Source organism: Cyrtonyx montezumae, unplaced genomic scaffold (genome assembly GCF_038088225.1).
Source record: "Cyrtonyx montezumae isolate F1298 unplaced genomic scaffold, pur_monq_1.0 scaffold_3, whole genome shotgun sequence".
NCBI classification, from domain to species: Eukaryota; Metazoa; Chordata; class Aves; order Galliformes; family Odontophoridae; genus Cyrtonyx; species Cyrtonyx montezumae.
This window is the reverse complement of record NW_027072034.1, coordinates 30,047,844-30,072,609: the sequence shown is the minus strand read 5'-3', so window position 1 is coordinate 30,072,609 and position 24,766 is coordinate 30,047,844. Positions and strand designations below refer to the sequence as shown.

General features: G+C 40.3%; 1 protein-coding gene across 2 annotated transcripts; it reads right to left on the bottom strand.

Moving 5' to 3' along the window:
• Positions 1–2,829: 2,829 nt before the first annotated feature.
• UPF3A (UPF3A regulator of nonsense mediated mRNA decay) lies at positions 2,830–23,349 on the bottom strand. Of its 2 annotated transcripts, XM_065741087.1 has the most exons (10): positions 23,128–23,349; positions 22,606–22,712; positions 16,844–16,950; positions 14,498–14,596; positions 14,297–14,407; positions 10,061–10,116; positions 9,811–9,969; positions 7,771–7,931; positions 4,816–5,110; positions 2,830–3,068 (listed from the first exon to the last, which is right to left on the bottom strand). In XM_065741087.1, exons 1-10 carry the CDS (start codon positions 23,332–23,334, stop codon positions 2,895–2,897), a joined length of 1,476 nt encoding a protein of 491 aa, XP_065597159.1. In that variant the 5' UTR covers positions 23,335–23,349; the 3' UTR covers positions 2,830–2,894. The 2 variants fall into 2 exon arrangements, with proteins under 2 accessions (XP_065597159.1, XP_065597158.1); XM_065741086.1 differs by lacking the exons at positions 16,844–16,950; positions 23,128–23,349 and having other exon boundaries at positions 22,606–22,733.
• Between the last annotated feature and the right edge of the window lie 1,417 nt (positions 23,350–24,766).

The window sequence follows — 24,766 nt, the reverse complement described above, 5'->3', positions numbered from 1 at the left end:
AATACAGGACGTGGACACAGCAGTGGTCACTTGTCGTCAGCTCCTGGCTCTCTGTGCGCAGGCACAGGGACACAAGCTAAGGCTTGCTGCTTTTCTCCCAGTCTCCTTTGGGAAAAGTCTTCCAGCCCAAAGCATGCATGCAACGTGAAGAGGTAAGCTGCATACCTCCAAACACTCTCTGGAAATGTCTTACAGCCATTTGTTTTTCAATAAAAATAAGCAGCAGAATGTGTTCAAAAATGGAATGTGAAGTTGTCAGAGTGATGTTTGGGAACTGAAGCACCTTCTCTTTAAAACTGCTACAGGCGCGAGTGCAGATCTTTTACTGAATATTTATATTCCACATCAGTTTCCTCTGACACAATAGACATGACAGAATGGAGCTGAACTCCATCTTGACAGACAAACTGATTTCCATATTGCAAAATGTTGATGACCTCGGAATCCAATGAGAAATAGGACAACAGAAATTGAGTGAGGCTACCGAAGTGGTGAAGATTTTTATTAAAGAGAGAGTGCTGTAATTTAAAAACAAGGAAGCAGATGGCACCAAAATCAGCTGTGATGTAACTAGATACAATCCTATTTCTCAGGGAAGCTGGATCTACTTTCAGCAAAGCTGAATTTGCAAAACAAAGTTGCTATTGTGGAAATAAAGCTCTCACGCCACACTGACTCTGTACAAAGACAGGCTGCAAGCCTGCATTCATTTTGTGTCATCAGGAGGCACATAGGAAAATGAGCAAGCACTGAGCAGGTGGCAGCTCCTCCTGCCCGGCTTCCCCTGTGAATATCAATGTTCTGGATGCCCTGTCATGCGGATGTGTAAACCCAAGGCCAGCTTCCCTGCAATCAAACAGGATGCAGGTGTCCTAGTTAGTGTCGGGATGACAGCTTTTCCCAAAAGATGTGAACGTTCGAGCCCTGACAGTTTTTACTCAGCCAAGGTTTCAAGTCCAATCTTCGGTAACTAAGAGGTGGCAAATAAGAATCCTCAAGTGGAAGTTTACAGCTAAATAAACAGTATTTAATTACTCAACTATAACGCCACCAAAAGATAGTTACAACCCAGACACTTGTGGGGAGGTGAGAGAGTAGCCCAGGAGCCAGCTTTGGCCCAAAATACCAAGTATGTGAGGATGTGCACGAGCTCTTCTTCTCTTGCTCTTACGGGTTCCTCTCACAACCAAGAGCCCTCCTCGTGCCAGCAGGGCTCTGCCCTCATCTCCTGGGCACCTCAGTGAGTTGGAAATGGTTGCTTGGTTGCTTTTACACAGACACCAGTCTGGTGAGGGCTTCAGCCCTGTATGGTTCTACCACAGGAGAACTGTCCTGACTAGGTCTCCTTCTTCTCAGACCAAGCCAGGCTGTTTCACTCAGCCAGGAAGATGAACTCAAATCCCTTCTCGGCAGTCAGAATAAACCTGGTGCACAAGATCAACTTGAGATGAAGATAAAACCACATGATTCTCCAACAGTTGTTTTACTTAAGCTTTTAAGTACTTTTTGTCTTCCTCTCACACAGTTTGATATTAAAATTCTCCTCAACCATAATTTTATCTGCTTCTGAGGAATACTGAGTTGCAGAGCATCTTACTTGTGTGTTTTTAGAGCACAGGCAAAAAAAATTACAGAAGATCACCTCTTAAAATCATAGTGAAAATCTTGTTGCTTTTATTCATGTAATGCTTAGTATCTTGGAAAATACAATAAATAATTTTTCAGTCGAGAACAACTAGATGTTATGCTTAACAAAATACTCCAAGAGGATGCAAAAAGAAATTAATGTCTTACTATTCGATGCAATCAACAAAGCAGGTCTCAATTTTGGACAACTGTGGCAATTTTCAGCTGTAAAAGATGAGTAAGTTTTGCCCCACCATAAACATGCGGCTACGGTTGAAACCCAGATGAAACACTGTGAACACATACACACACACATGCACACACATGTGTACATGTGCCTGTGTCAGAGGGCAGAATTTGACTTGGATCTTACAAAATGGCACTTTGCAGCTGGCACTCGTGTTTGTTTTTTAAACAAACCGAACTCCAGAACTTTCACGTGTCATACGTTGTGCAGACCCTGCAACTGCAACTTACATCAAACATCAGCATAGAAAAAGTCATCACTGTACAATCACTTTTTTAAAAGTCAGTGTCAAAACCATAAAAAAACAGCTACTTTAAGAAAAACAGATGCATTGTTTAAGTGCTGAGGTTTGTGTTAGCTTTTGTTTCGCTTTAAGTACAAGAATCTATTAAAACATAAAAGGCAGAAGTGGCTTCAGAAATGACAAACACTCTAACAACACACTTGTAGCTTTAATAACACTTACTTGATGCTGTAGTTAATTGAAGAACAATGTAAACACAACGAGGTACGTACAGACACCCACTGCCTTTCACCGTGTCCTGCAAGCACCGCTGGCTGCGGAGCTCCCCGGGGCACACGGTGCTGGGCAGCACTGCCATTTGCAGGAAGGGGCTCTGGGACTGCTGTGCACCCAACACACTGGAAGCACTTCAGGCCTCACACTGACACAAATCCACATTTCATTTCTTTAGACTTGAAAAGGTGAGATCGCTTCTGAAGCTTTCTATAAATATTCATTTATAACGGTGAGATTTCTTACCTCAAGGTGAATCTAATAAAACATCAGACAGCTTTTACATTGGGCAAGTGACGTTTGCTCTGCTTTATGTAAAAAAAAGCAACCATATTCCTTCGCTGTAAAATACTTCACGCATCTCCAGTCGCTCTTTCCTTTTTGTCATAGGAAGTAAGAGAAAGCGATGACAATTTTATTGGCGCTGGGCTTCTGAAACAGCTCTATGTGATGATGATAAATCTGAAGTTCATCCCTCTCCACGGGTCTTTCCTCCAGTTTGTTTTATTCCTCTTCCTCACTCTTCTCAGAACCACCTCCCACTGAGTTATCCACCTCATACTTTTTGTCAAGAGCTTCTTCAGAAGATTTCCCACTGCAGTCGTAGGCTTTACTCGAGGACCCCGTATGTGTTCGGATGCGAGCCCCTGGCTGGTACAGCTGCATGGCTGGGCGATCCTAGGGGGGAGCAGATGGGGTTAACTCTCTGAGAAACCTGTGTGGGATACACAGGTAGGGCTTTACAGAGATAAGTTTTTGTGAAGAAAGCAGATTTTGTGTTAAATTACTTTACGTATCATAAGAACTGGGGAAAAAATGAAGTGTAATGAAAATGAACTGAGTATTTATTATCTGTCTTGCTTTCAACACTATTCTCGAAAGCCAAGCATTTTGAAAAAGCAAAGAAAGCTGTAAAAAAGAAAGCTCCTATGACACATTTGACATAAACAAGGAGAAAGACTGCAGCTGATTATCAAACACAGTACTACTGTGCATGCCCAGGTAAAACCATGAAATATGTTGCTACCTTCACCAGCAGAGAGGAGGAAGAACAGCAGCCTGCACACTTGCAACATGGCAGATAAGTGACAAATATTAACTATAAGCACAATAAAATGAGATAAACCAGAGTGCAGGTTAGTGGAAAACAGCTAGGAAATTATCCTCAACTGAACGTGTTCAGTGCTGCTGACCCAGTCACACACGCTCTGATTTGACCACTGGGAAATGGAAGAAGGAGCAGTGTACAAGGAAAAGAGACCTTCAGCCTGTAAATGGGAAGTTCCACAACTCTTGAGAGCGCTTTTTATTCTTGAAAATTTCAATAATAAAATGTATTATTGAAACACTGCTTTAAGAAGTCTTTTCCTAGTAGATTGTTTACTTCACTGACATAAATATCAATTTTTAATGGTATGGAGCAACACATCCACTGAAACCACAGCTTTTGGATCGAATTCTTGTATTAAGTTTTGCAAACAAAATTAACAGCCTATTTTAAAGCAGCCCTTTTTTGCACAAAGTGACCAACACAGCTTGCACAGCGAGTCCGCCCCAACTGGCTTGGTATGTGTTCCATACATACAAGCCACGCATGACCAGCTCACTCCTTGTCAGCTCTAGCCCTCACCCCATATCAGGAATTTGGTTTGAAAGAAGAGATTCACATGCTGAATTAATTTCTAAACAAAATAATGTTTCAGTCATCTTGCGTAGAAAATCTAGGACCAGAACAGATTGAGAGTGAGGCTGACAAGGATAACCACCTCCTGAAGAGACTCTGGTACATCCATGAAATCAGAGCTTGAGAAAAATGATACCCACGTCCCTGGGAGACAAGGGGGACAGCTCTGCCACACACCCTGCTACCAGCCCCATTTGCGCTGCTTTTGCACCTGTTCTTTCCCTGACATTGAACACGAACGTGTTTTGTCCTAACCAAACAACAGCTTTCTCCAACCAGCAAGTATACAACATAGAAGAAATTGGATATTCCTCTAAATACCACAGTTTTCAGAATTAGCTATTTAGGTATGTCCTTACTTAGGTTATGTCCTTAATGATGTCCTGGCAATGGAAACACAAAGACTAGCACGCCACAGTTATTGAATTTCATTGCAAACCAGAAGTGTAACAAGTGTGCACTCATAAAATACAAAGCTTCCAAGAATAGCGTTCTAAAAATGCTAGATTTGAAAGTAAGACAGGATGTTATACGTGATTCATACAAATGAGCAGAGATTGTAACTTATTTCAAATGCTGTTGTCTTCTGACAGCAATAAAAAGAAGTTGGGGGTTTACTGAAAATGAAATAAAGAATTGCTTTTTTTAAAAAGCATCTTTATGCTGAGTTTGCAAAAGTAAAACCTGTGATCTTGAAGCATATTTAACTAATGAAATATTATCCTAAATGAATAAAAGAACCTTATTTCTTATGCGCTCCTTTTTGGATGCCATGTCATCACACTTGTCCTCTTTACCCAGTTTGTCTACTGCCTCCACAGTGAAGCTGTAGTTGTGGTTCCCTTTCTTTCCTCTGTCTTGGTTGTATCCTTTCCCCCATTTCAGCTCTTCTTCATTCCTTCTCACAAACTTGTCGAACTCATAGTGAGCTCTATGCTTTCTGCCATCATCCAGTCGATACCTTTGCCTTTCAGGTTCTTTTTCTCGAAATCTTCTCTCCAAATCTCTTTGTTCTCTGTCACTATCATTTTGTGACCTATAAGTATGTAGGAAAAAAAAAGACAATCCAAGCAATTAATAGTTAAAAGAAAAAAGCTATTGCACTATAGAATACAAAGCCTTACTTTGTCTTCAACAGTCTTTATGTCAGTTGTATGTGAAGGCTGTTTTTCCTCTAATAAAGAAGGGTTATGTGCAATTTTGCTGAATGTCTCACTCACATATATCCAGCTCTCCACGATGCATTCAGATCCAAAAGATAAAACTTTGCAAGTAAAATCTACTTTCTGTGCACCTGCTGTGGGAGGCCTCTGCTCCAGCCTTTATCCCCCTCTGCAATCCATTAAGTGGTTCCCGAGTGCTTCTCACATAATCTTGTGCTGCACAACCAGGTCTTGTGTCAGCTCTTGAGATGACCCGTACTTGTGTACACGAGTACTGCCTTGAACGGGAGCATTCAGGGCCCAAAGGAACTGTGCTTATACTGTGTAACCATTTGTTAATAAAAATTATTCACTGACACTGGAACTTCTGGAAGGTATTTGTTAAAATGAATACTTGCACCCCCAGCATTTATTTATTGTGTCTCCAAACACTTTTGCCTACCTTAATATTTTTGGGGGGGCAACCACCATTACCTTATCACAATGTAATACTTAATTTATGCTGTGCTGCAGTGGGTTTATATTACAAAGACTCTTAGTTTGCAGCATTTTGCTGCCTGCCTGATACAACACTCAGCTCTCTAACTCACTTCATTGTTCCAGTTCAGCAAGCGTGTGCTTATCTCATAAAAGAAAACTGTAAATAATGAAGAAAGATTACAGAGTAGATTAGATTTTCAGAGTGGCAAACGCAGGTAGTTTCTTTTTGTATGTTTCATATATTTGGATGGTTCAAATTGAAGAAGGAAAGTCCTGGCAAGGCTCTGGAGCCTGTCCTTTCCAAAGACAGGGGCACATCCAGACTCACTGCTGCAGTGCTTCCCAGTGCTCTGCTGTCTCCTCCTGTGGGTGATGGAGGAATGCTTGTGCCCAAGGGAGGGATACAGAGCTCAGCTCCATAAGTTCATAAGTTCATAAGTTCATAAGTTCATAAGGTTGGAAAGGACCTATAAGATCATCTAGTCCAACCATCCTCCTATCACTATCTCTACCCAACTACTAAATTAAGTCCTTTAGCACCTCATCTAAACGCTTCTTGAACAGCGCTAGGGATGGTGCCTCAACCACCTCCCTAGGCAGGCCATTCCAGTGCCTGACCACTCTTTCAGAAAAGAAATGCTTCCTCAGGTCTAATCTAAATCTTCCCCGGAAGATTTAGATTCTTAGATTTAGATTCAACCACACTTCCAGTGTGGTTGGAGCAGCTAACTGAAGTTTGGTCATAAGGAAGAGGAGTGGAAACAGGGATTAGCAGTAATTTGATTACAAAGTAAAGGTAGAAAGTTATAGCTAACCAGTTTTAAATGAGCCTCTCATGGAGAGATGCAAGTTCTGTTTTTTTACTGATTTCTTTGTCAATAGCACAGTATCTATTAACCCTAATAATCAATAGTCATGATGAAGCAAGCACTTGGAAAGACAAGGTAACTTAGTGTACATGCACAGCCAAAAGGATTCTCTTTTACACCAGGAAAACCAATAGTGATGCCTCCTTAACCTTTCAGGATCAGTTCTGAAAGTGCTATATGGCAGAACACAAAGTGTAGTCCATAAGAGTCTTATTAGCAAAAAAAATGACTTGCCACTGCAAGCATTTTTGGAGCCCCTTCCTTTCCTGTTTTTCCTTTGCTGAAGAACATGGAACCTACGTGAGAAGGGTAACATTTTAACTTCTTGACCTCCAACAGCACAATCCCAATCCTTCTCTGACACGTTACATATACCACCTTAGGTGAGTTACTTAAATGCTCTGTTCATCCATATGTACAAGTTACACGTATACGTGACATCTCAGATGCAGCTCTTTCATTTTGCAAATTACTTTTTTTGAGAGCTTGGCTGGAAAACACAATTGGAAAAGTGTTATTTACCTTAGCAACGTTACTCTTACATTACATCTCTGTGGGTGAATCCTGCTCACAGTGGGACACACATGCCAAAGAATAAAAGAGAGAACCAGCTGCTGAACACTTCCAAGACACTGTGAGCATACAGTAGCTACAGAAGTGAGCTATACCTCTTGTTTCTGCTACTGCATATGCTGCACAAAAGGCAGTGAGAGAGAGAGATGGCCTTCTGCATCTATCATAAGGCTGTCAGTCACACCTTAACTATTTTGCCGTTGTCCCAGTTATCAAACACAATAATGTGAATTTAAAACGAAGAAAGTGTGATGAAAAGTAAGGACTGGAGGACATTGACATCAGTAATGGAAATTGGGCCTTACCCAAGCTCTTGATATGGAACAGGTGAAATAACAATGAAACTCTCAATTACTTCCCACGAAGAAATCCTTCCAATCTGGGATTTCAAAGCATTTCACAAATAATAAACTGCATCCACTACTACTGCCATCAGGTCAGTAAGTTGTAACTAAATACCTTTTACAAAAAAGACAGTGAGAGATTTGCACACAAGCAAAATGAAATCAGCTCCTTGCTGATAAACACCCAGCCAAACACTTCCACCATCACTAAGCCTTCAAATCAAAGCATTTAGAATCGAACTTGGAGCCCCTAAGATAAATACTTACTTCTCCTTAAGCTCTCTTAGTGAACCTTCCAATGATTTGGATCTTATACTCCCAGGTCCAGGAGATTTATCCCATTTGTTTTCTTCAGTGTCAGCTTCTTCGTCTTTGTCTTTGTGCTTTTCACTGGCCAGCTCATCTCCTTTTTCAGGCTTCTTAAGAAGCTAAAACATATTTGTTTATATTAGGACATAAACTTATTATCTTCTGTTGTAACAGACATTTTAACATTTTAAGTATAACAATGACATGTTAAGATTTAAGATATCTTATTAAATGCTGTGAATATCTTTTATTAAGTATACCTTTTAAAAAGTTATTTTTAAAGGGCAGTGTACTTTTGGTAAGGAGGTACAGTCACTAGCAGGCATTCACCAGCATGCTTCAAAATACATCAAGACTATTGGAGAAAGCACTTATCTACTTTTCTCTCCTGAGTTTTATGTATAGTCTATGATTTCTTAGAAATTATGTAACAACAGAGCTCAATGTCATTGCCAATATAAAAAAAAGCAGAACCTCTACAATTCTATAAAAAGAGCAGGATTAATACATCACTCCTTTAAATATTATATATAAAATGTGTGACACACTAACAATTTGGGACAGGCTGCCGTAGGGAAATAGGTACTTTGTATAAATAACCTTAACAAAATACAGACTGAGGAAAAGTTAAGGTTTTAGCAGGAAATATCATATTACTTTGTAACTCTGGAGATAAACTTTCCAAGACTCCTGTTGCTCCCACAACAAATAATCCAAACAAGGCTTGAGCAGTATCTAGAATCACAGCCATAACCTTTATGGAAGGACCAAGTGACTCCAATTAGTTTTCTAACTTTTCAGTAATAAGAAGAACATCTCAACAAACTTTTCATTCCACCATATTTTTTTTTCTGAAAAGTTTTTCTTCTTCAATACCTAGAAGAATCTAACTTGTTTCCCTCACGTAGTATTTTCCTTTCCCTCTGGGACAAAACTAGTTTTCAAGGTCACATTCTCACAGATGATAGATCATAAACACTGGGGTTTTTTGGACAACAAATTTTGGGTAATATCTTTTAAAGGACAAGTACCTTTTCTTCTGAAGTTCCAGAATGTTTTTTCTTACACACACATGAAAAATGTGTAACTGCTTCAGAACTTACTGTTCCTGTGCATCCAGATGAAGGCAAATGTTGTCTGGGATGAAGAGGAAGAGGAAAGAGCTACACAGTTTTGTGGCTCATCTCTCTCACAAGATCTGGAGTGAGTCTGTGCATCCTCGTATTAGGCTACAGAATCTTTTACCAATTTACTTAATCAAAAAGTCTGCAAAACCTTTCCAGTACCACAAAATTTACATGAAGTGAATAGTTTTGATGTATCTTGTCTTATACAAAGAAGGTTTTGAATGTGGAGACTTAATATCAGCAAATGCACCCACTTAAGTCATTAAAAGCACATCCATTCAGGTTGTTAAAAGACAACACAGCATGAAATTATATGCAGTGATATTAATAGACATTATTAGTACAAATATTTATATGTATATAACTATGGAGCAGTTCTATATTATATTTACACATTATAATGTATAAGTATAACATTATTAAAATATATACTTACATATAAATTAAACAAGACCTTTTAATAAAGGATACCATTAAAATAAATCAGTTCTGAGCATAAACAGAAGAGACCCTCAGCACATACAGCTAGATTTACATGACAAAGTGTTAAAAACCATATTTGCATTAATGCTCTGATGTGTTAGCTCAGAACAATCTGGCTCTGTCAGGTTATGTCAGCACAGGATGTGGCGTTGTTTAAGGGTATACTTGGAGTTGCCTGTCATTGTAACTGCATTTGTCATTGTATCTAAGGTAATTAGTCTGACTTCTCAACAACAGTGCTTAGTCTAAGCTTTACGTTATTTCTCCTTCCAGTAAAAATGAATTTGCTATCACCACACCGTAGCATAGTACACTGTATAAACAGCATGAAACCAAAAGAACCTCTGAATTTAAACAGAGGAGGTTTTGTTCTGTTTTCTTTAGGTACCTTGATCCTTATTTCTTTTTCAGAAATTTTCTTATGTTTCTCTGCTTCTTTCCTTTTACGTCTTTCCTCCTCTCTGCGTTTCCTTTTCTCTTCTTCTCGCAGACGCTTCTTCTCCAATTCTCTCCGCCTTCGTTCTTCTCTTTTCTCTTCTCGAATTCTCTGAAGAGTTCAAAATGATTAATTGTAAATTGCCCAAAGGAAAACCACAAGAAACATAAATGTTGAACTTCAGGCAAAAATCTGGACGTACCTGCTTTTCTAATTTTCTATTTTTAATATATTCCAAAAGGGGTGTTGTTCTTCTAGCTAAAACACAAAAAATTTGTGATATAGTGTTCAACTCCTAAAATATGTACTCATTTCTTTACTTCAGTACTAATCCCTTCTTTCTAACTTTATCTGCAAGGGAGCCAAATAATTTATAAACCTATTTATTTTAAATATTTTGGATGGCATTCCCATCATTCCATTTTAGAAACACATTATTAGTTGTGGGGTTTTTTTCTGATAGGATAAGAAGCAACAGAGATATGTTGCTTAAATATTAAAGTTTTAAATTTAGAATCATATATTTTCAGTTCAGAAAATGGCATTTTCCTCTTGCTCATCGAAGAGCTATTCACCAGAAAATAAATGTGTTCGGTATCTAATTCCTACCACTATATCTATTCCTCTTTTCACTTTTGTACATCAAAACCTAGTTAGATTGCTCTTCACGTACAGTCCACATTATTGTAATCTCACACATCACTCTTCAGTCCCAGATTTCAAAGTACATTATGAAAGAAACATTTTCATTCATATATAACATTTCAATTTAACTCCCATTTAGCATTCACCATTCCATTGGAAAATAATAATAACAAAAGATAAATAGTTTGTCCCAGGACACAACAAAGCATCAACAGATTCAATAAAGCTCTGGTTTCCCAAACAACATATCTGGGTGATCATCTGCTGTATCACACAGTCATCCCTATATTACAGAGCTATCCCCACACTCCAAAATCAAGCCTAAGCCACTTGCCTGAGCCATCCCTAAATTCTACAGCTTGGATACATCATCAAATTCTTTATCATATATATGGCATCTGTGACTGTCAGCACTGAATTAAATTTGAACCTGCATACCTATAGCTGGGAGTAGTTGAAAAGACTGTTGGCAATCTTAGATGACTCAGGACAGAGTTACAGACAATACCTACAGCTAAAAAATGCTCTACATTTTTTTTACAGGACTCTTTCTGAAACTGGAAGAAAATTGTACATTATATGATTTGGAAGAAAGAATAGAAAAGGGAGAGGAAGAAAGAAGAAAGAAATTCTCAATCAAATTTAAAATGGTGTAGCCATAATCTAGACACAACCACATATCTCAAAAGCATTTTTGTTTAGAATGTCTAAATAAATTAATAGCAAAACCAAAACTAAACAAAAAAACTTGGAAGGTTGTATTTGATTCAGTAATTATCTTTAGCAAATATCAATGAACAAAAGTGACAAGCAGAACTGACTTGCTGACTTGAGGTACTTCTCTCTCTACCCCTATACTTCCTGTGCTGTTTCTTTCTTTCCCACCTGCCCATAATTTCTGACATATTTTAAGTCCTCACTGTCCTCCCTTCCCCCTCATCAGCAGCTGTGCCGCCCTCTCCTGCCACTGTAAGTTCCCTGTCTGAGCATCTCTGGTCATTTCCACATGCTGGAATTGACCACAGATCATCACCAGAAGGTATGGGGAAGGATCTGCCACACCAGGACTGCAGCACCTGACTCTAGACATGATTAAGGATGCAGTGCAAGGGGTTGGATCAGAAACAGCAACATGGAAGTTCACAGAAGAGAGGCAGTGTGAGAGTACTCTCAGAAGAGGAATATGAAAAAACATGTTCCTCAATAAAATTTGAATCTTACTCCCCTCATTTATAAGCCTTAATCTAAATGAAAATTTAAGAGGTTTTTTTTTTTCTGCAAACATTTAAGAAGTGTTAAAAGAGATTCTAAAATGAAGAACTCCATCAGCAATAACTTCTATATGTTATCTTTCTTTCTACAAACAAGACAGAAGAATGAGCTTACCTTAATCCTGTTACAGAGAAAATCTGTTTTATATCTCTGTCACACTGAAATTGATGAGCTAATGTATCTGACGTAATGCACAAACCATGCTGGTTTGCAGTAGCAACACTACCTGGAGAAATGCTGAGAATGTGAGGCCCAATTCTGCCAACAAAGTCCTGGGCATATTTTTCATTAACTTAAGTAGTTATTAGCACCCTTGAAACTAGACATACCTGTAACCTGATGTCTTACATACCTCTGTTACAAACTTGCCAGATCTAGTAATCTTTGTTTTTGTACTGATAGCAAAAACAAACGGTTTGGATTTTCTGTGATTTAATACACACAAAATGTTAGCATTTCTTATGTCAAGCTGCCCTCGGGCAACTTTTATTTTGCAGCTCTCAAGACTAATCATTTTCACTGAGTCAGAGTATTTTTAAGTTAATCTGTTTTCCTGGAAACTATAAACTATAGAAAAAGTTGACTGCTTTTACTCTGCTCTTAAATACTAGGATGATGTAGGTGTAAATAAAAATTATTGAGGAACTTCCATATTGAGAAGAATAACAATATTACCAATAACAGAACTTACTAAATGCCCACAGTTCAGTAACTTCAATTTCTTCTAAACTGTTTAAGTTCTACATCTTCCTAGTCTACAATTAATTTACACATACAAAGAACCAATGGCACTTTGCATTAATGCTTGTAACAGGCAGGGACCCCCCCAAAAAAAAAAAAAAGAGAGAGAGAAAAAGAGCAGGCTATTTTTACATTGTAAAGAAATAACAGCAAAAGTTGTTTTTTGCTTGTTTGGTTTTGTTTTTTTCTTAGCAAATTGTCACACCAGGGGACAGAGTGAGCACTCTAGATGTTGTCACTTAAGAGGTGCAGCACTCCAGTGATCCCTGCCACCCTGAAAGCTGCGTTCTGGCAGCTGCCAAGCTCCAGTATTCTGCAAAGTTATCTGTGTTTCTCAGTGTGACATGGCACTATTATTTAAAGGCTTTGAAAAGATTATACCACATAGAATCATAGAATCATAGGGTTTGGAAGGGACCTCAAGAGATCATCGAGTCCAACCCCCCTGCTAAAGCAGTTCCCTACACCAGGTGGCACAGGTAGGCGTCCAGGCGGGTCTTGAATATCTCCAGAGAAGGAGACTCCACAGCCCCCCTGTGCAGCCTGTGCCAGTGCTCCGTCACCCTCACCATAAAGAAGTTCTTGTGCAACACATCTATTCTTCTACATCACATCTGGAATGAAAAATAGGTCTTTCCTATCCTAGGAAAATTTTCTCTCAGTACTGCAGGAGTCCTGAAAGGGCTCTGACTTGTACTAGGTGCAAAACTATTCCAAGCCAGAGCTGGACAGGGCTCCTTGCCCTCAGCATGTTGGTAGAGAGGTTTCATCACCTGTGACCACCTCTTGCAATGCTTACTGCTCCTCATTGTTCACTGTCTGTGCTGCACACTCTTTTAGCAGCTTCAATTTTCTCTATGAAGTTCAATTTTCTAATGGTCCTAGCAATTAAGATATTCTGACCTCAGAAAAAGGTGAGCAGTCATCACTGCTGTGCTGAATGCTGCATTTCATCTCATCTGATTTTTTTTCCCACATCTTTTCATGTCTGTCTTTTGCATCTTCTAATAACAGCCTTCCCTTACACATCTGCGGATATTCAAATAATTATCTAAAGTATGGCACTACTGCAGTGTTACAGTCACTGCAGTCAGTCCCGTAAAGGTACTCTCTGAAAGACTGAATTGAAAAGAAGAAAAAGCATCATAGTTCTGTCATACAGCACAACGTGGATCAGAGCACACAGTTTGCTTTTTGTTGACAATACATTCGTGATTTGTGCTTGTAACTAGTAATATTCCTATTGCTGAAACCTGTAATTGAAATTTGATGTAATTCATTCAGGAAGATTTCAGTATCTTATTAAAGATTCCCCATGAGACTGTGACAGTCATGCTGTATGCATATAGAGAATAAAGCATAGCCTTACTTTCAAAGCTTTTGCAGAACCTTGACTGTGAGAACAGAGGTCATTTCTTGTTTCACAGTAAAAGTAGCTAACGTCAGAGAGTAATTGTAAAGTATTCAGCTACATTATCTTATAAAAATAAATCTTGCATCTTCTAATAACACATCTGTAAGCATTTAGAAGTATGAAGGACCTAACTGAAGCCAATCGGCATGCGCAACTTCTGGTGAAGTCAAGTGATTCCATGCACAGAGCCTCAAAGGGACAGGAGAGGTGTCTCCTCTCACTACTTGGCTGGGGAATAAAAATTCTCAGTGTGAAAACCTCAGCCTCTGTCAGACTGAACAGGTCATAGCATGCAGGTAATACCTTAAAGATATAAAAATAACGTATTTAATATTCTCAAAAATAAGAAAAGTCAAGAAAACAGACCAATGAGTTCCCTTGTTTTGGCCTCAATCTCTCCCAAAAGAGTCTCAGGATTGGCACAGATTTTCTCTTCATCAGCACAGTAACTTTCTAAAAATTTCCTATATTCTGGGTCTGTGAAGATAAATGTTTGAATGATGTTAGTACTTCGTATTACAGAAATGGAATCTCTTTTCCATTGTGACATCAAGAAGATAGGCTTACCATCTTCAATGCTCCCAGCTTTGGCATCTTTCTTTTTTAACTTCTTTTTTGAAATCTTCTGGAATGGAGCAAATTCAACCACTGCAGGGTACTCCAAACCTTCAAAGAGATCAACACTTATTTTGGGAAGCATTCCTTATATTCAAGTAAGGTTTTCCAAACTTTTCAAATTCGCGTTGGGTAGCCTGACTTGGAAGTAAAGGTGAATGTTTCTAAAATCCCATGCTAAATTTCTAAGGATAAATTGCACATGGCTGTATTTTGGATTAAAAACAAAATACTTTTATATATGAATCACATACTTAAAAATTATTATTATTAAAGTATTATTTTGACATGCTAGGAAAAGCTGTCAAAATAAAGATGAGTTCTATTGCACAAAAGAAGTCTTGCATTATCATTTATAATTCAATTCTTCAACGATTGCTATTGAGTAGAAAAACTGGCATAAAATCTCATGCTGACAAATGAGTAAGTACTACTGGGAAGTGACTCTTAAACAATCGAGCTACTTCTGTAAAATTTTGTTGTCAGAAGTCTAAATTAAAAAAAAAAGCTGGCCAATATACAGTCAAAAGAAATGCTGCCTTCTTTCAGAATTCTAAAACTCACAATGTACAACTGTGTGAAACTCTACTTTCAGCTTTCTGTTTATGATGAACTACACAACCTCTAGTTAGTGTTTACTGGCTATATTCTTTGGTTTTGAGTTGTGCCCTGCAGCCTGGAATCTTCTTTTAATTGCTGTGAGAACAGCGTGTAGCTTTTGAATTTTGCCTGGTTTCCACTTACTGCAGGTTCAAGACCACACTTAGTTCAAGTCTACTGAAAATCTGATTTAAATCTGCTACCATTTGTTAACCATACTGAACCTTGTAATCCTCGTTTTAGTTTTAGCCTCATAAATGAGATGCTGCCACAGCTTCACTTGAAGGCCCTTGCAATCTAAACTTGGGCTTGTTATTTGCAAACATCCGTGCCAAACTGACCAGCTGTCTCCAAACTCAGCTTGGTAATGTACACAATATTCTGGCTTCAATCCAGCACAACATTGAGGAACGTGCCTAATTTAGACATAGTGAAGTCTTGGAAGAATCATAAAAATAGTTTATTTCTACTTCAGCTAAAGCAACCCAGCTGTTCCAGAGAAGAAGGCAAGATAAAACATGAATATTAGGGAACTCTGTTAGTACAGAGCTGCTCTGCCTCGTCTTTTACAACAGAATTTGAAACCATATACTGCAAGGAATGTGCTACTTTCCATCTTTGGAAAACTCTATCCAAATCCAAGTTAGAAGCCTATCACAGAATTAACAAATGGTTTGGGTTGGAATGGACCTTAAAGATCAGGCTGCCCAAAGTCCCATCCAACCTGAACAGTTCGAGGACGGAGCATATAAAACATCTGAGGCAGGAAGAGCTGCAGAGATACGTATTAGCTTGGCAGACAGCTTCTATACAGAATAACTCTCCAGTAAGACCAGACAGGACTATTTCACAGGATCTCAGCAACATTCAGTATACAAATCAGACAATGTGCAATGAAACCCACAAATCAATATGCCTTTTATACAATCCATGCAATTTTTAACACAATCTGTGAGTGAGGGAAGGAACAGTCACGGGAACACACTATTTCTTGGCTATGGCTGCTTGATTCTGCTGTAGAACAGAATGTATCCACTCCTTCATTACAGAGATCTGCTGGACAAACTTGCAGACTGAACATTTCAAAGGCAGCAACTAATCTCATCACTCCTTTGCTTGCAACTCAAGAAGTCCATGCTCTTATCAACAAATGCTGGTGAGCATACACAGTTATGGAAATCAGCCTGAAAACATCTTAGGTTCTGTCAAAAATAAATGCTCTCTGAAAACTCAAGGCATACATATCTCAAACTGTGCAACCAAAATGGTGAGGACAATGTTTTTGTTTTTGCTTTCTCAAAAGGGGAATACACAGCACCACTTTATCTCACAGACACACATCAAAGATCCAGCTGCTCGTGCTTGCAATGTTTTGGGTCACTACTGTGATGAATTGTGAAGCTCACAAAGGATAATTAATAGGCTCCTGACAGTGTACTGCTTGAGGTACAAAAACGCAGATAAAGTATGCACACCATGCAGACAAGTAGGACTGCATGGACAAATAAATAGTTCACTTCACTATCTTGCAATAGCCAGATTTTGTTTTAGTGTACTTTCATGTAATTTACTTTTATGTAATTTACTGCATGTTGAGAAAAAAAAAAGCTTAATTAGAAAAAATGAAATGAATTAATGTTCTAAAATGATATGTATGTATGTACGTATTCACATGTAATATCTTACAAATAGTCCAACCTTTATTATCAATGAAGACATAGCCATCAAAGCGATCTCTAAAAAGAAGGATGTCCTCAGGATTTCTGAAGTTAATGTATGCTCTTGAGTAGAGATGAGGATAAAGGCTGCAACAAGAAACATTATTTTCTGTTATTTACTATTCTGTTCAGGACTGGAAAAATAATGAAATAGAAGGATCACATTGCAACTCTCATTCTCTTTGGGAAATGGCTTAATCATGCAAGTTTCTACATACAGATAAAAATTATATCTACGACAAAAAGCAAGTCAGTGACTGAATTCCTGATGCAACTGTGAAATTTATTCTTAATGGAGACAAATGTTTCTAGTTTCTTTTTTCTCCTTAAACGGCGTAGCATACATTTCCATTTTGCAGGATCAAAGCTTTAAGTCTATTTGTTCGTGACTTGAAAGATGAATAATAGTACTGCTTTTGGGGAACTTTGTGAGCATGTTAGGAAAGTCTTCCAGACAGCAGAAGTAAAAGCTTTCAGTGATCTGGAAGTTGCCAAGCTATCACTGATTTAAAGAGATTCTCAACTTTAAGAAAGGTTAAATAACTTCGTATTTAGCAAGATAATATGCTGCATTACATACAAATAAACAAACTCAATTTGACACGTGCATGAATATATATGCAATGTCTAATTGTGGAGAAAAATTACTGAAAAAACAGTTTTTAGCAAAAGAAAGAACAGGTACTTACCTAATGTAATTGTGATCCTTCAAGAATTTTTTGGCATTGGTTCCACTCTAAATATTAGCGTGCCAGATCAAAACCTCAGGGCTGGCACACCACCTCCACCAGTGGAACTGCGATAATGTAATGCATTACCACTCATCAGCTAAGTGTCAGGTGCATACTTAACTCTCTCTCCCACACAATTATGATGTAAAAAGGTTTGGCTTAATCTGCTTTTAATGATGTCTACATGTTAATACACTTTTTTAATATACTTGAACATATTTGATTTGGACGTGAGCCCATAATTTTAGTACATCCGCGTTCATAATACCGCTGCCATACAAGTGCTGTCTTAAGATAAACTCAGCAGCAGCAGAAGACAACCAACACACATGGCTACAATCAGATTTAAATCACAGCTATTTCAGAATCAGATTTTCACAACCAGTAGCAAGAGCAAAGACATGGGTCACATACATGTGGCATCTCAAAGAATGAGTTACTACAAGTAATCATTTTTTTCAATTTTCGGATGTGTGTCCATGTGGATTCCACTTTGCATTTTGAAGGTGACCACAGAGAGCAGTGTTGCTGATGTCTAACCATTTTGTACAACCCCCGAACTTGTGCTTATCATTGTAATCAGGAGAAGCATTTAACAAAGTGCTATTTAACAAAGTGCTAGAGGGCTTTCCTCGCTTAGGTTTTTTACAAGGCACCCCTAAATCATGCAGAAGGTGTGCCTTCTAATTCTATGCAATTGTTACTTCATACATACTTATTCACTATTTTGACATTCTAGGAAGAGAATAGCATTGGATGAACTGCAAGCAGGTATAACAGGATGGCTGAGGCTGGCAATGCCCTCTGGGTCTCCTGCTCCAGCAGGGCCACCCAGAGCAGGGTGTGCAGGGCCATGGCCTTGAGGCTTCTGAAGATCTTGAAGGAGGGAGGCTACCATAGAAGTGCCTGATCGGGCACAGCTAGTGCTATGCTGTCCACACGAGGCAGTGCTGAAAGATGCTGCAGACATAGAGCGTGCTTCCTTATCCACCACAGCCCATGCAGATGCTGCATATCAGGGTACAGACTGCTTGCAGGAATCTAGACAGCTCATCCAAATGAGCGTGGTGACGTATGGACATAGGGTTCTTCTGCACACCCTGCAGAGTTCTGCATTATCAGATTTGCAAACCTCCGGTCTGCACACAAAACACAAGGCATCTCCAGGAGTGTGTGGGGTCATCAGCAAGATGCAATGTAGCTGAAACAAGCCAGCTTTCAGCTCACTGCTTTCAAAGCAAGAAAAAAAAGATGAAATTTAAATTTTCATGATTACATACTGTTATAAATTAATATTAGAAAACTCTTTAGAAAGCAAAAAGTTACAAGTGTCCATGAAGAAGGCAAGTTTACCGTGGCACTTCATAGCTGTGCTGGAAGAAGTACCTCTGTGCTGCATGACTGCAAAGAAGTCTGGTGAGTGGTGGCTCCCAGGAAGGAGCAAACCTCTGTCCCTTCCAAAGGAGTATTCTTACCTTATGCTACGTATGTTCTTCATTGCTTAAATGAACAGTCCTGCTCTCCACAGACACTGGAGAAAACAGCTTCTGCTCTGCAGGACTTTGTCTTTTGCCTGAATTCCCCAATCACTGCACTACAGGAGGGACATTGGGTCCTGTACGACTCCTCTTTTCAATTATCTGCCACCACAGACACCACCTGGGATCTGAAACTCGGTTTTGAGGCTGCATGGTTAGTGCTACCAATAGGCAGCTGGTTTTCTTTTCCCATATGCTTACTTTCCATAATGCTGCTTTCCATCCGCATCGTGTCTTGCACAGATGCACCTTAGATGATGCTGGTGATACTAATTAGAGGGATTTCTATGGACATAACTGAAGAGTCTGCCTGGTCACATTTCTTCAACATACAGTTTCTTTGCTTTCTGCAGAGCATTCAGTCTTTTAGGTAATATGCATTTTTATAAATGCTAAGTACAACATCCCTTGAAACCTTTTATGACAACTTTAACAACAGAAATATTCTAAAAGCTTTTTTCTATGAAGTATCTTTGAGCACAATTTTGTAAAAAGAGATGGCAAAGTTAAGTAGTTACCTAAAACCTAGTAAAACTACTTCCCAACTTATCAGTTGTGGTGTTTGTGCATATATATGTACACATGTATCAACACATTATATTTATCAACACATACATCTTGGAGCGTTTAGTAAACTCCTCCATCCACTCATACAATAAAGCATAATTTCTGATTGATAACTCTGTCTACACACCATGCTAAAATCCACTGGCCTTCATTCTTGCCTCCCACCTTCTGTTGGCATTCACATGGCAGATAGCAGTGACCTCATTTCAAACGAACTCTCCCTTTTTAGAGACATAAAACAAGCACGGTTTACCCAGCAGCGCAAACCCATCAGCATCGCTGCAGCTGTGGTGACCAACCAACAACCACTCCTCCTTTACCACAACATTGGTGACTCTTCTGAAGCTCTGAAGGTGTTGCCCTTCAGTTCCTGTGCACACGTTGCCATCCTACAGCAGGAATGCCGTTTGCCTACAGTAATCCTGACCAAACCATTGGGAAGCGCCTATGACAGCGGAGGAGGAGCACTGTTTGCAAGATTCCTAACTCCTGTCTCTGATACAAGGCACGGCATTAACTACTTGACTGGCTTTCACAGAAGCAAAGCTCCTGTTCAGATCTCTTGCAACATTCTTAGTGAGTTCTGCAGTCGGCACCAGTCCTGAGGGATGACCCAAGCCCTGCAGGACCAGAGCTGCACCACTGCACTAGAGTTTTAGAAGGCTCAGAAACACTTCCATGCAGCTTTAAAACAATACTCAGAAGCAGCAGTTATTTTTCAGCACCTGTTAGAATGCCTACTGAACGTACCTAAAGGCCACAGAATCAACAAAAACACTGCTCTGCTTGTATTCTGATATCAATGTACAAGAGAGAAAACAGAACGTAATGCAGTGAATCAAATGTATCAGAAAAAAATGAATGAAATACAACACAACAGTCAAACTTTGTGAAATGATTTTACTGAAATGGATGTATCAGTGTTACACAATAATGACATTTTAGTTATACGGAAGTTTTAACAGTTTTACAGTTTGCATATAACAAGAGATTATAAAATTACAAGTAACCTTTATCACAAGAACAGTGAAACTGGAGTAGATAGATGTATGCATATCTTCCAAAAGCATATAGGCAGCACTGCAAATGTTTGTTCTATCCTCCGGGGCGAGATGACCTTGCTAATGAAAATGTAGAAGTTCTCTCTGAGTGTAACTGGTAGCGGATGCTTAGAGGAAATCTATAAATAAGAGGATACTACAAAGCGACACTTTACCTAGTGCATCATTTCAGCCATTTGCAGCCCAGGGACTTTGTAATTCAGAACTGGCACCCTTGTGTTTAATAGGTCTTCATGGATAAATTCTTGCCCAAGTATTTAACTAACTGCTTCTGAACCATTTTGAGCTTCCATTTCTGACACCATTTTCAGACAGAGTTGCAAAGTTTAAGAGTGAAAAAGTACTACGTTTGCACTCCACAGCTGAAGAAATCTGAATAAACCTCTTATAACTTCTGTTCTCTGGAATCCACGGATGGGGTTAAAATGACATCTAACAGCATTTAAGAGCAAATATGTCTGCTTCTGAATCGTAGCCTGCCCATTTGTTTGCACCCTTCTCTTCCAAAAACATCCTCCTCTCCGAGTAGCTGCTTGGGAGCATTTAATCTCTGTGAATTCACTGTCATTCAATTTTTTGCACTGACTGCTACTATGTGCCTGGTACGAGACCTACAAAGAACTAATCAGTGAAAGACAGAAGGACCATGTATAGAAAACACAACATGAGGTGGGCAATATGGGCAAAATGATGCTGGTCAGTAAACCAACAAATAATCATATACTGGCAACTGTTGCCCATTGCTTACCTTTCTTAAGACTGGTGATTACCTAGATTCTTACGCCAACAACTGCTTTGGAAAGTTAAGATTTTAATTTCTAAACTTATTTCTGATGTTTGTGCAGTTAGGACAAATATACTCTTTGGAGAATGTCTGACATGCCTTTCTTCTTCCCTTTTCAAATAAACAGTTGGGACTGAAGCATTTGGAAATATGGATGACTTGGCTCACTAGAAAAATGTACACAACTAAAAAGGCTTTCAATCTGACTAAATTCTGCTCTTGTCTAGCTTCTTAACATCCTTTGTTGTTCTGAGGCTGTGCATACACCTAACAGGCTGAGTCAGGCAAGCACCAAACTGCCATGAAACTTCACTGAGTAGATACTGGTTCCTCTCTCCTTGCAGAACTGACTCTGAGAGAACACGTATGTATGCACATATATATATGCCTGTGGAGGATGATTCAGCGCACACCAAGATAGGCTAAGCTGGGCAAGATGAATCACATCCTTTGGTTATTCTGAGCACAAGGAGATATATCACATAGGATGCTTTGTTTACTTTTATGGTTAAGTTCTAGAAATCTTTCTGTTCAAAAGGGAATGGTACTTTGCCACTGTGATACTCAGTATATTAAATAAGCACACCAGAAATTCTACCTTACTGCCAGGCAAACGCTGTTTCATTTTTTTTTAGTTTTGAATGAGACAAAAATAAAGGGGAATACTCAGAAAAAAAATAACTATGAAATAAATAAAAAAACACATAAGCAAAAAAGAAATTAAGGTTGAGTGGCACTCACAAAACATTTGATGATAGTTTCCCTTGGTCATCTTTTTCACAGCTGATAAACAGCCTATTGCTTTTCACCAATTGAAGTTAAAAGCAGGATGAGGGTTTTAAACAGAACTATGCTCTATTCACCCACAGAAATTTTGTTTTAAAACTGTAAGTAGAAAAGGAAGGGACAGGAATGCATTATGTCTGGACATCTATATATCCAAACATTTTAACTTAACTGGCAAAACGGGCTCCATGGACAAAATAAGTATTTTAGCATGTCCAAACTACCTTAATCAGGTTTCCAGCACCTGAAAACCTACACAGACAGCTCATCCTCACCTGGGATCAGCAGTGCAAAACTCAAAATAATCATGGGCGGGGAGAGGGTGCAGCTGCTCCTCCAGCTGCTCCTTGGTTAGACAAGGAGGAAGCCGTCGAATAACCACCTGCATAGATACGAGAGTGAGTTATCTTCAGCCTAAATTGCGTGAAAAAAGCCCAAATCGCGTTAGTCCCCTTCTACAAGCTCTTCCTTAAAGCGGGAGCTCCGGCTGGAGCCTCAGCCTCGTTGTCCCAACGAGGAGAGGAGACGGGTCTACCCGACAGCGCGGTTCCCCGACCCCAAGGGGCGTGCCATCGCCCCAGACGCCGTGGGACGGAATAACGGCACCGCACGGAGCAGCAAAATGGCCACAACGATGCTGACGGTCCGCTCCCGCCGCTCCCCAACGCCAATTTCGCTCCTAGTCACACCGACGCGGCAACTCACGGGGCCGCGGTGCCACAGCGGCCGCACCCCCGCCCCGAGCGCGGCGGTTCCGCGCCCCCACGCCGCCCCGAGCGCCGCGCCGCGCCCCTCACTTTGCTCAGCGCCGTTCTTTTCTCATCTCGCTGTTTACCCGGCGCCGGGGGAAGCGGCGCCGCCGGGGACGGCGGCAGGTTGGGTGCGGTGTCCGGTTCGCGGCGCGGCGGCGATTCCCGCCGCAGCGGTACCTCCATGGGCCGCTTCTCGCGGCCGCCGCCCCTCGCCAGCCCCAGCCCCAGCACGGGCTCCCGTTCCGACCGCATGGAACAGCCGCCTGCGGCGAGGCGGAAACCTCGCGAGATCTGGACCTCTGCCGGGCGGAATCTCGCGAGACTTTGCTGAGGGGCGACGTTCGCTCTGTGGCGGGGCGGTGGTCGTATGCATCCCTAACCGCGTGTGTCCTTATGCATACGCATCCCCGTCCTCGTTCTGCAGCCTCGTGATCCACAAGCCCGCAGTTACCTCGCAGGCTGCGGATGCTCGGCTCTGCCCTAGCTGCCACAGCCTGAGCTCTGTCGCCTGCAGGATGGGAGCAGCAGTCATACAGTCACAGAACAGTTCGGGTTGGAGGGAACCTCAAGGCTCAGCCTGCCGTGGGCGGAGCTGCTCCCCACCAGTCCAGGGCCCCATCGAACCTGGCCTTGAGCACCTCCAGGGATGGGGCAGCACAGCTTCTCTGGACAGCTACACCAGCGCGCCTCATCATCCTCTCGCTGAAAACCCATGACATCTAATCTAAATCTCCTAGTTTCCAACCATCCCCCTTTGTCCTAGTCCTAGGGGACTAGGGCTGAAAAATAGGCCAGTGCTATGGACACCAGTGTGGTGAAAGGGACCATTATTTCTTGCATCAGCTCACACGTCTTGGGACCATGAGTTTTCAAATCTACCCTTAAAACCTTGAAGGCAACAGCAAGGTCCTCCCAGCCCCCGGGTTAAGATTATGAGAGCAGGTTATGCATAAAACACTGCTTTTACAGTCATGGACTGGAGCAGGACAGATGCTACAAGGCACAGCAGGAGTTGCAGGTGCAAAGATGAAGATTTGGACAGAACATGAACAGGCAAACACTGAACAGAAATAAGGAAAGAAGCTTTTGCTGAAGTCCTCTCTGAGACATGCACAACATTAGCTTAACAAGCACTAACCTAATTATATCTGCCTGAAGGGCTGGAAGCCAAACCAAGCTTCATCAAGAATTCCTCTGATGTTGTCCAGGAAAAATCATTTACAGTCTAAGACACTTTGAAAATATTTCCTTCTAGATAGCTTCTACTGCCAATAAAGAATGGCTAGCACCAACCAGCCAAAAAACTGGAAAAAACTGCCAAAAAACTGCAGAAAAAGCCAAAAAAAGCTGCAGAACTGAGGTGTCAAGACATGTTGCCTTTAGAGCAGGAGCATTTTCTGTATCCTCCCTTTTCTTTCCACTAACCCCCACTTCAGCTCAGCAGTTCACACAATCTCTCAACCTGAGAAATCAGACAGAAAGCATTTTTAAATGCTGGGCCAGTTCTCATATCTGATTCACAACCCAAGCACACAAATTTACATTACAACTGAGGAAGTGGCACAGGGGTGAGTCAACTGCTGTGCAGGAAATACAACTAAGAAGGATTGCCATCAGAGCCAACACACCATCAGATCATAACTGATATCAAATAGTATCAATTTTTTTAAAATACTTTGCTACT